The sequence below is a fragment of the Gossypium arboreum genome, chromosome 13 (genome assembly GCF_025698485.1).
Source record: "Gossypium arboreum isolate Shixiya-1 chromosome 13, ASM2569848v2, whole genome shotgun sequence".
In the NCBI taxonomy this organism is placed as follows: Eukaryota; Viridiplantae; Streptophyta; class Magnoliopsida; order Malvales; family Malvaceae; genus Gossypium; species Gossypium arboreum.
Window position 1 is genome coordinate 3,763,201 of NC_069082.1, and position 12,653 is coordinate 3,775,853.

General features: G+C 30.3%; 1 protein-coding gene across 1 annotated transcript; it reads left to right on the top strand.

Annotated features, from left to right (window-relative positions):
* Nucleotides 1-9,295: 9,295 nt before the first annotated feature.
* On the top strand, nucleotides 9,296-12,394 carry LOC108462377 (protein LNK1-like). Its single transcript, XM_053024081.1, has 8 exons — nucleotides 9,296-9,888; nucleotides 10,111-10,435; nucleotides 10,771-10,792; nucleotides 10,867-10,958; nucleotides 11,042-11,227; nucleotides 11,284-11,483; nucleotides 11,688-11,825; nucleotides 12,064-12,394. Exons 1-8 carry the CDS (start codon nucleotides 9,296-9,298, stop codon nucleotides 12,392-12,394), a joined length of 1,887 nt encoding a protein of 628 aa, XP_052880041.1.
* The last annotated feature ends 259 nt before the right edge of the window (nucleotides 12,395-12,653 follow it).

Here is a 12,653-nt window from a genome sequence, read left to right on the forward strand (position 1 = left end):
TTGTAATATTCTGAAAATTTTTACAGTAAAATATTATCCGTGATATAGTAAAATAAGGAAATAAAGTGACAAAAAGGGAAATTTTGAGTTATGTCAATATTGGGAAGTATATTATGATATATTAATTCAAGAAAGGACTAAATTGTAAAAGTGAGAAAAGTTTTGTTGCACAAGAGTAAATACTCAAAATTTGAGGGGTTAAAGTGTAAATATAAAAAATTTGAAGGACCAATAGTGTAAATATTTTAAGGGTAGAATGATCTAGAAACTAAGGAAAATGGATGAATTAGGACCAAATTGAATAGATGAATAACTATGAGGGACTAAACTAAAATTTTACCAAATTAAATGATGACTCAAGGATGGAATTTTAAAAGATAATGAAGGGCAAAATAGTCAATTGGAAGAGAGAGAAATCTATAAAGTAATAATAATGCTAGAGATATTTTGATATTTTATAATTATTTAATTAGATAAATATTATTTTATTAATATTTTAATAATATATTTTATTATTATTTTATTAGTATATAAAGAAAGAAAGATGAGAAATTTTCATCCATATTTCCCATGCACCAACGTGAGAGAAAGAGAGAAAGAAAGAAAATTTTACTTTCTTTACAATTTTGTCCTTTTACCAAAAATTCACCATTTTCACCCAAAAATCAAAAGAATTTCCATAGCTACCAAGAGAGAAAAATGTTAAGGAGACCATGAGGAGTTAAAATATCAAGTTGGATTCAAGAAATAGAAGCTGGAAGAAAGAGAAAATCAAGTTAAAGATTAGTATCAATAGAACAAGGTAAGTATATCAAGATTTCAATTTGTTTTTAAGTTTGTTATTATTGACAAAGCATGGAAATAATGTTATAGTAGAGTTTTCTTACATAAGGTCCTATGTTCTTGATATGTTAGTGAAGAGAAAATAAGAGAAAGTGATGAGAAATGGTGTAGAAAAAGAAAATAAGGGTGTTATAACATGGTAATTAATATCTTGTACTAAAACAGTTTTGGACAGCAGCAGTAGTCTAACTTTGAAAAATCATCAAAAATTGTATAAATCTAATTATAGGATGAATAAAATATAAAATTAAAGCTTATTAAGTCTAGTTTCTTATAGAAGAAATGATGTAAGCAATGGAATTGTAAATCATGAGATATAATAAATTTTGTGAGACAAGGTCAGAATGATTTCGGGTTCCCCTGACTTTGGAGAATCATCAAAAATTGGAAAAAAAATAATTTTGAGCTTAAATGTATATGTTTAGAATCATAAATGAGCCTATTTTCAATAGAAACAAATGGAAACATCATTTGAATTCTGTACGAGGAGATAATTAATTTTTAGTGAAGAAGGGTTAGAACTGTCAGGCAGCAGAACAGGGGTAACTTTAAAGAATAAACTGTACTTATTGGCTAAACCAAAAATTCCGAAAATTTTATGGTAAGGATATATATGAGTCTAGTTTCAGGGAAAATTATTGGATCTTAATTTTGAGTTCTATAGCTCCAGATATGAATAATTTAGTGACTATGACGCAGATGGACAGCTTGAATATTCATAAAAGTAAATAATAAAAAAATATAGATAATGTTACTTACAAGTGTGTTATATACATTAAGGATGTGGAATGGAGTGTAGGAGGAGGAAAACATATATGAATATTCATTTAGCATGGCTAATTTGCATATTTTAGGCTCAGGGACTAAATTGAATAAAAGTAAAACTTTATGGTAATTTTTTAAAAATGTCAGAAATGACCAAATTGTATGAAATGGATTAATTTTATTATTTAAATTACAAAATTGAATGAAATTATTAATTTAGTTCAAGATAGGGGGAAAACATGTTTTAGGGATTAAATTGAAAAGTGTTGAAATTATGGAAAATTTTGATATTTTATAGAATTCATGGATTGTTATCAATATGTATGAGAATAATAGCTGGAAATAAGGATTAAATTGCAAGAATTTTATTTTCCTGACCCTAAGGATGAAATCGTCATTAATTAAAAGTTTAGGGGCAAAATGGTAATTTTTCCTAGAGCATTAATTAAATGCATTAGAATATGAAATGAATGAAAATGATGATCAAATTTATTTATAAAAATCCGGACGACTCAAATATGAGACTTGATCATGGAAAAGAAAAGATATCGGATTAATGAAATTATAAACACAAACAATTAATGAGGTAAGTTTATGTAACCTGAATTGTATTTTAAATACTTGAAAAATGTTGTTATGTGATAAAAATATGATTTGAATGTTCAATTCATGATAAGTGATGAAATATTGCTAATACTCGATATAAATTGAAAATAAATCCCGGTTGAATGAAAGGAAAATTCGATGGATCTCTGAAAAGGAATTGACGGTAAAAAGGATCTAGCCCGGACGGGTGATCCTATTCTGATATAGCCCTCCCGAAGAATACGTGTAAAATGGATTTAGCCGGACGGGTAATCCGAATTAGAGTCTGAATTTAGCTTTGGATGGTAATTGGACCAAGCTCATTAGAGTAATTGTTGTTGAGGATTTAGCTTTGGACTGGTAATCCCGACAATACTCTATGAGTTTATATTACAGGGGATTTAGCCTGGACTGATAATCCCATTGTAAGGATGAGGTTTGCGGGAGTGTGGACTCTGATATGAAATATGTAAGACCATGGTTGAAAGATACCATGGCAACGTGATATGAAATGAATAAGACCATGGTCGAAAGATACCATGGCAACGTGATATGAAATAAATAAGACAATGGTTGAAAGATACCATGGCTACGTGACATGAAAAGAATAAGACCATGGTTGAAAGATACCATTGCAACATGACAGAAAATGAGTAAAACCATAGTTGAAAGACACTATGGCATCATGTCAAAGATAAATAAGACCGTGGATGGAAGACACTATGACATCTATTGAACAATTGATATTCAGGTAATACGTATCAGATGACGAATGGTTATATGAAATGGTTGTGTGAAATGTTTACAAGAACTGGTCATATGGAAATATATGTACAAAATAGTTGTATGAAATAATTATGAAGATAGATAAACGAAATAAGTATAAGTACATGGAATATAATTTATGTTAAGTTTGATATAAACTATTACCGGAATAAATATACATAAAATATATGGAAATGATGGAGCATGAAATATTGATATAATGAAATGAATGATATATGCTTATGAAGAAAGCGGTAAGAGCATGATATGTTTCATGACATGTATATATATATGATTATCTTTGATATGTTGATACAAGGAAATTATGTAAGTTGAGACTATTATTAAACTCAAGTGTGATATGTCGAGAAAATAAGTATATCAATGTTGAATTTAGATGAAATATGTGCAAGTATAATAACAATGATGTTGTTTGACACTTAGACAAGTGCCAAGCTATTAATTGAATGGTAACATGTTTAATTATAAGGAGCATTGAAATAGTAAGTACTTAGATGAAAATAAAATTTAAGATTTTGCGAAATTTTTTTTTATGATCCCGATTTAATTTCGGTTGGTTTCTAATGTATGTTTGGGGCTTCGAGGGCCCAATAGAGAGACGTTATGATTATTTTCAAAATATGAATAATAAATGACTCAGAATTATCTGAAAATGTTCAGTAAACTCCAGTAATGCCTTGTACCCTATTTCGACAATGAATACGGGTAGGGGGTGTTACATTATTTGTTTCAAAGACATTGACAAACAATTTTGTTAAGACCTTAAATCAGTAATTTGAAGAAACTTTTGAATAACCAGCTTTATTTCACTCCCACCTAAGTCTTTAACGCAATCCTTGAATGCTTGTGGCATATCCGGAGGTGGTTCCAAACCCATTTCCATAAACTATTTCGGATCTTCTCTCTTTCTCTGATTATTAATCTTCTACTTCTTCTTTTTGTAGCCACTCATCTTTTGATTCTTCAACTCCAACTTCATGACAAGCTTTGAGACCCTCTTTCTCAACCATTCTCTTGTTCTTCATCTCCGTGACTAGACGAGCTACAAATTTGGGCAATACCATTTGAGTTAATTTCTATAGCTTCTCACTTTCACTAGAAGTAGATGCTTTAACACCATTCAACAGCTCCAGCCATGAACGATCACCATCATCAACTTTCTCTTTACCCTTTAACTCGAACATCTTCAATTCTTCAAAACTTATTTCAACAATGATAGATTTGTTAAAAAAAAAAATTAGTATGAATATTAGTTCTTGTTTATATATATATTCGGAGTTCTAATCCACACCTAACTTTGATTCCTATATCGTATTGAAGTGTAAAAAACATTTTATCTTATCCAGACTATTTAATTTTGTTTTTCTCTAACTATACAATATTTCCTATGATTTTTTAATCTTCCAAGGCTTCCATTTTTTATTTTTAAAAAATATTTGTTAGGGATATGAGGGGTTATTGTAAATTTTCCTAAAAAGTATTTTTTTTATAATTTACGTGATCATTATATGGGCCCAATATAAACCGATTCTTTGGATGAAATTTTCTGACCTTGTTCTTGACACTATAGATTGTAGGCAAAGTTTTTTCTTTTTTTTTTTCTTTTTTCTTTTACTAATGATTATGGTTAAAAAAAAGTAATGACATGTAGAAGAGCTATGATATAATTTCTCAAAGGTCGGGGCCATATCCCTCTAAAATTTTGGGAAAATATCATTATACCCTTTAAAATTTTTGAAAATATCATTAGACAAATATGCAATGCATGACCATAAAAATGACAATGTTCACACTTTGTCATTTTGATGAATTTTCTAAAGATAATATCTTTATTATACTTTTTCAATTAATGTTAATCAGCTCTCACATGTTCATTATAATCTCAAACGATTTCATTGAACAATTATTCTTCACATATTGATCATAATCCCAAACGATTTCATTAAACAATGACCCTGTCTTATTACATCATTGTAATCTCAAATGGTTGCTTCGCCTTCGAGGCAAACTTAATTTCAGACAGTTATTTTATCTTCACTATGAGCATAATTCTAAATACTTACCAATGGTTGCAATGCTTACGATGTCGGTGTAATTCGAAATACTTAATTCCTATAGAAATTTTATATAGAAATTGATATCATTGTTATGCTCTGCTCGGTGTTCAGTGAATTGTTTCCGTTAGTGCAAAACGTAGATAGTTACTAGGCTTCCTTGTATCATCGAAGTTTAGTTGACAGTAACTCTTTTGCAAACCATATATAGATGGGGGCAAATAGAACCTTAAAGAAAGTGGCATTGATACACTCCTTGAAACCTTCATTAATTTCTCATAAGTTTGTTTTTATCCTCATGCTCTAATAGATTTTGATATTAGTATCCGAATTGTCGAATCTATTTCTAAGCATTATTGGCAATTATCAAGATTAATTTTGTTTAATTATAAATTTGAACTTTTTACTTTACTAAAATTGAGAGGGTCTTTATATTTTAATTTTTCAAATTTTAGATTTTATATTTTAAGAAAATTAAAAAACATATAAATTTTAGTTTTTTCTTTCTTTTTCATTTAAATTGTTGAATTGTTGATTTTTCCCTAATTCTCTTATGTTAAATAGTTTCTCTTCTTTTAATTTCCCTTAATTATTCATAATCTCTCTTTTAATTCTTAAATAAAACAATAAAAGCAATCTTTAATTATATAATATATTAACAAATTTGAAAACAAAAAATAGTTAAAACATGCAATAGTACACATCATAATGGTTTTTTATTTTCAAGATATTATTTTCTAGATTTAAAATTTTAAGTTGAATTGTTAATATTTTATGGATTTACAAAATTTTAAAAATAAAAGTATAGGTTTTAAATATACAAGTTTAATTTTATATTAATTTTAAAGGTTTGAAAATACTTGCAAGAGACACTTGGATTTTGGTATTCAATTTACTTTGGGTCCCTGGAGGTTAGTTACATGTTTTTAGTTTTTTTGAAATCTATACTTGTTTAATTTTATATTTTTTTATTGGACAAATATATAACGTATAGCCATGGGAAATGATAATGTTTATGTTTTACCATTTTTATGAAATTTCTAAAGGTAATCAATCTTCACATACTTAGTATAATCTTGAATAATTTCATTAAGCAATTATTCTTCACATATTTATAATTATTCTAAATGATTTCAATGAATAATGACTCGCCTTATTTACATTAGTGTAATCCTTAATGACTGCTTTACCTTCAAGGTAAATTTAATTATTAATATTAAAATTTATCGTATCTCGTTAAAATAAATAATAAATTCATTTTGTTGAGAATATTTTAATTTTAATTTTGTAATTATAAAATTTCTTAATATAAAGATAAAAGAGAGAAATTATTTAGTTGGACCTCATTAGAGTTATAGAATTAATTGAAAATAGAGAATAGGTTTTGTTAAAATACACCTACTTGATTAAGTAATTTTAATAGAAACAAAAAACTTTAATTCATATTTTTAATATCTTATTTATTAATTTAAAATTAATATATAATAAAATGAGATATTTTAGTGTGAAAACCTTTGTATTGTTCAATTTGATTTGTAATAATAATATTTAATATTAAAATTTTGATTTATATATAATTTCTTTTAATTATTCTGTGCTTTTTATAAATTAGTTCCTTAATTTTTGAAAACAAAATATTAACGCCTCTAATTTTAATTGTAATTTATTTTTACGAGTTAATTTTAAAATTTTAAGCTTTAGTAATGATATGCATAAATTTATGAGTTGAATTTTGCGATAAGTGTAACACTCAAAAATTAAGATGTTATAATTTTAAAATTTACAGAACTTAAATCCTAGCCTTAATGGTTAAGAGGTTAGAAGAATTTTATTCTACTTATTTTCACTTTTTCCTTTTCAATTTTTCTGCATTAAGGAACCAAGGTAAAAATAGGTTAGGTATTAATTGTTATAGAATGTTACCGTAAAATGGACATTAGCTTAAAGGTCAAGAATCATTTATTCTACTTTCCTTGCCCAAGATCAATTCACGCCTCTTCCCTTATATTTCCTTTTGAATTCGGTCAACGTAAGGAAATTGCAGGTGACGCCCCAATTTTGGTAAAATTGCAGTAACGCCCTCAAATTTGGAAAAATTACAATGATGCCCCAAAGCTTTATAAAGCTTAGAAATTCACCTCAATCCCAATTAGAATTTATCTCTTATCCTTCTTCAAAATTAAAATTCTAGTTTGAATTCAATTTGAGTTGTAATAATAATATTTAATATTAAAATTTTGATTTATATATAAATTGTGTTTTTTTCTTCTGTGCTTTCTATAAATTAATTCATTAATTTTGAATAAAAAATCATTAACACCTCTAATTTTTAATTTTAATTTAGTTTTTATGAATTAACTTAAAATTTTAAACTTAGATAATGATATGCATAAATTTCTGAGTTGGATTTTGTGATAAAATTTGCCTTGTTTATTTATTATGTTAAAATTAGTAATTAAACTTTGACATCAATTGTTATTTTGGCATAATAACTTATTTAGCTCTTAAAAATTTATTTTAACTCTTCGTTTAAAATTTTAAATCATTTAAATTTGAAATAAAAATTTCATTTTGACACAATTAAATATTTTTAAATTAAAAAAATTAAAAATAAAAATATATATTTTAAAATTTTAATTTTAAAAAATTAATTAATTTCTAACGGATATACTCGTGGGCTATTTTTCTTTTACAAAAAATACTAGCAGGTAAACGTATATTACCAAAAAATTAATAGTTAATAGTTAAATATAAAGGGATAAAATTTTGACAGCTTTTTGTGTCAGTTTCTAAGAGAAAATATGTTATTAGTGTTTAATATTGAATTAACTGTAGAAGTTAAGTTAAATTAAACTATATAAACTAAATAAAATATGAGACAGGGATTAAAATCATAATTTTACCATTTATGTAACACAACAGAGAGCAGCAGAGGTAGCTTTCCACGGACCTCTTTCTTGTAAGCCCCGCCGTGGCGCCATCATAATAAAAAACTGAAGCACCCGGCAAGTTGGGTGTATCCTTAATCAATAACGTAACCATCTTCTCCGTCTATAACTTTGATCAAGGCAAAACCGAGCAGCGAATTTGGTTGGACACGAAACGACCAAATTTGAACCACTGCATTTGGCTTTAGACTATCCCTGTTGTTCTTCAACACCTTACTGTAATCTCCATTTATAATATATGACAGGCTCGATCCAATTTTCCACTTGGCCAAGTTCACCGTAGATACACTAAGGCATGGTTCTACAAAAGTTACTGCCATTTGTCTTTTGGCATTAAGCATTCTCTCTTCATCTTCGTGTAGGAATGTACTCCTAATTTGTTTCAAAGACATTGACAAACGATTTTGTTGAGACCTCAAATCAGTAACTTGAAGAAACTTTTGAATAATCAGCTTTATTTCACTCCCACCCAAGTCCTTAATGCAATCCTTGAATGCTTGTGGCATATCCGGAGGTGGTTCCAAACCCAATTCCATAAACTTTTCCAGATCTTGTCTATTTCTTTGATTATTAATGTTGTTTGTCTTCTGCTTCTTCTTTCTGCTTTCGCTCGTCTTTAGTTTCTTTTGCTTGCTGATCAAGTAATCTTTTCCTTCTTCAACTCCAGCTTCATGACAGGATTTGAGACCCTCTTTCTCAACCATCATCTTGTTCTCCATCTCCGTAACTAGACGAGCTACAAACTTGGGCAATATCATCTGAGTTAATTTCTGTAGCTTCTCGCCTTCACTAGAAGTAGATGCTTCAACACTATTCAACAACTCCAGCCATGAACGATCACCATCATCAACTTTCTCTTTACCTTTTAACTTGGACATATTCAATTCTTCAAAACTTATTTCAATAATGACAGATTTGTTAACAAAAAACTTTAATATGAATAAACTAGTGTCTGCTTTTATATATATATATATTCAGAGTTCTAATCCACACCTAACTTTGATTCCTATATCGTATTGAAGTGTAAAACTTTTATTTTACTTAAATTATTTAGTTTTGTTTTTCTTTGACTACGTAATTTTACTCATGGTAACTTTTTAATCTTACAATGGAGGCTTTCATTTTTTATTTTTTTAAAAATGTTTGTTAGAGATTTGAGGGGTTGGTTGTAAAAAGTTTTTTTTTTTCTAATTTAATTTTTGTAAAGTAGTTTTTTTCTTTAAATTTACGTGATCAAGTTTCTTTAATTTCATCTACTCTATTTTCATTTCCTTTGACAAAGAATGACCGATTATGACTAAACTTATGTAATTGATGTTACAGCTTGAAGATAATATTTGGGATGAATTTGGTGCTAGTGCTACCGATAATCATATAGTTCCTCGTACTGTTGATGAATATAGGGCTCAATTCAAAATTCAAGGGGATGGTCGAACAAAACCACAACACGAAGTGATTGGACTTGCTAGGAATGCAGATAATACGGCTAAATATGGTATTTTGAGCGAGAAGAGAAAAGGCATTCATACTTTGACCAAGAACAAAATGTTAGAAAAATGTCCTTGGTCTCACAGTTCTGATGGCATATTTCCCACTTCAGGTGATAATGACTCACTCAAAGAAGTTACGGGCATGGTTTCTGATGATCCAATGGTGTCCAGCCAGGGTCTCAAAATTGGTGATATAGATTCAGTTAGCAGTGATTTCTGTGCTGAAGATCCTGTCTTGGTTGACAACTGGGCTATAGAGGACAATAACATCTACCGTTTTCCGCTAAATCACATGTCTGATACTAATGGTGATCTCAGATTTTTTAATAATAACCATGAAGACAAAGAAAACTGCGATCTCCTATGTTATGCCTGGGGAGACATTGGAAATTTTGAGGATGTTGACCGGATGTTCAGGTAGATCTTGAAATCCTATTATTAATAAGTTTCTCGTTTTGCTTTACTATGTAAAACCCAAGGTTCAGTAGGATCTGTGCTTTGGGTATAACATAAAAAGCATCTATGTTTGAACATCTGTAAATATCCACATACATGTACCTGCACCATATTTGTACGCATGCATGTATTTGGGTTTACATAGTACTTATCAGTACTTAACCTTTCATATTGATCTTACAGAAGTTGTGATTCAACGTTTGGGTTGGGGAGTCTCAGTAATGAAGATGATTTGTGCTGGGTTTCATCTTCACATGCTACTGAAGGATCTCAGGATGTGTTGAAGGCTGATGCTAAGTTGAATAGTTTACCAGAGCATTGTGCAACTTCCAGGCCAGACAATGTCGGTCTTTCAACTATTGATTCGTACAAGAAAAATGTACTTCCAAGGGACAAAATAAGTTCCCTTGATACGAGTGGTGATAATCCTGGTCTTGCTGACATGTCTTCTTTGGATGTATCCAATAAAGAATCTGAAATTAAGGATGACTTGACACCCACTGAGCAGGTTAGTAAAATCTTTCCTTTTTCTAAACTTTCTGTGTCTCTCCCTATTGATCTTTTTAATTTTATATTTTGTTTAGGAATATCTGAATATCTAATTTTTTCAGCTAGAAGTTGTCATCCTCCAAAAATCTTTTAGCCACTTATTCTTTCTGAAGATGAATTTCGAGCTACACTAAATTAGGATGCTAAATAGAAATATTACTAATAAGGTACTTCGAAGGAAACTACAGCCTACTATCAGCAAGAATTATGACATTTTCATAGTCCTTGTTCATAATGTATATAAATCTTCAATCTAAAGTTGGATAATAAATGCTATGATCCACGCTTAAGCAGGTTTCAGATGAAAGAGTTGATTGTAAATTTTCCTTGACATATTATTGCCATGTGGAATCTTTACTATGTTGTCTAAGTTGTATCGTTAAATTACAGATCAGCCCACAGAAAAGGCAGTCCAAGCAACTGAGCATCTGGAGAAGAAACAGATCATCTCCTCGAAAACGGTGGCTCTTATCACCATTATGGTAACATCAAGCAGTTTGTAGATGTGAAGCATCCCTTTACTGATTCATCATGTCAACTCTTTTCCCCACTGGACCTTCAACAGCACAAGCAAAACACGGGGCCTGATTCTGTAAGCTATGGGCAGGCCAGTGTTCCCTATATGCATCACAATAACAGCGGTCCTTCAAACCAAATTTCAAGATTTCCAACTCTAACTAGTGCCAAATCTGAAATTAACGAGCATCCTTCGACAAACGAGTCATCTTGTGCATCGAATCAGGCACAGTCGGTAGAGAGCTTCGGGGTCTTTCATTTGAGGTTCCTGACATTATAACGAATGAGAAGATGGGAAAGCCATTTCATCAACAAGATACAAAAGCCCTAGTCAACGGGAATATCAACCAGGCAAGAGTGGAAAGTCAGATTGCATTTTATGATCCAGTCACTGTTCAAAAGCAGGTCTGTCAGTCTGAACAGGACGAAGATCATAGTGAAGTTGAAGGATTTAGTGTAGGGAAGCAAGCAGAATTAGGCTTTTCAAACAGGTAGGAAAGCTCCTGTGTAGGTTCAATGTTGGATGAAGTCTCACTAGAAGCAACGAGTTTTCGGCAGCTTCAACAAGATCATGGAAAAGGTATAACTGATGGAAAGGTTTTATGATGTGCACATATTTGCATGTCTCTTGTAGGTAATTGGTAAAACAGTAATTGATTGAGTTAAAACTGCTTGAATTTTCAGTTGGATATCAGGACAAAACTGTGCATACAGGATAGTCTGTATCGCTTGGGTAGAACTGCTGAACAAAGGCATAACTGCACAGATACGAAAAATGGCATTAGAGATGATGAAGATGCAAGTGGTCCATTGGTGGCCGAAGAAACAAACAAGTATGTTTTGTTGCTTGGACATGAATTTCTTAGTACTTTTGATGTTGTCACTGTTTGACCACATAAGGCAGATGATGTGAAAATCTGGACATTAATGATAATCACACATAAGATGTGAACTTGGCAAGTATCGATTTCTAAGGAACTATGAATAGTTACATCTTGAGTACAGTGTGCTTCTTTTGTCTCATTCTTTCTTGTAATTCTAAATTCTGCGTTTATTCGTTTTGTTTTCCAGGTGCACTAGATTTATGGACATAGAAACTGACACAAACCCTATAGATAGATCCACAGCACACTTACTATTCCACAGGTCTTCGGATCCGTCTCTACGGCCTGCTACTGATACCGCTTCTCTAAAGTCTCATGGCATGGTAAAGCACTTGTTCATTTTCGTTTTGAAGAAAACTCATGTTTCCCCTAAGCTCACAAAGCATTATGCTGCGGATTTGAAATGGCAGATTCATGGCTCCCCCACTGCTCGACCTGCCTCCGCTGAAAAACAAATCGATCATGAAGAAAACGGTGCTGTTTCAGATAACAACAACTTTGTGAATTTGATAAAATAACAGAGTGCAGCACTTTGTAAATTGTTATCTTATTTATGATCATGTGAAATGATTGTGGGTGAGGCATCAGAAAATACGAAGATGATGCAAAGGGTTGATTCTGCATTTTTTTTAGGCTTTGATTTTTTAGATAATATTTTGTTATAACCACTCCACTTATTTGTCACTAATACTTCAAAAACTTTTCTATTTGTTTTTCACAAACTATATGGCCTTTTGTGGGACCATATATGGCTTCTTTGAAGAGTACTTATATTAA

What these genes read in the sequence shown, in the direction of transcription:
- LOC108462377 (XM_053024081.1), top strand. Translation starts at nt 9,296, where the DNA reads ATGTTACAGCTTGAAGATAATATTTGGGATGAATTTGGTGCTAGTGCT. An exon ending in GAATTAGGCTTTTCAAACAG is followed by an intron (nt 11,484 to 11,687) that starts GTAGGAAAGCTC and finishes GTTGGATATCAG; the next exon opens with GACAAAACTGTGCATACAGG. An exon ending in GTGGCCGAAGAAACAAACAA is followed by an intron (nt 11,826 to 12,063) that starts GTATGTTTTGTT and finishes TTTGTTTTCCAG; the next exon opens with GTGCACTAGATTTATGGACA.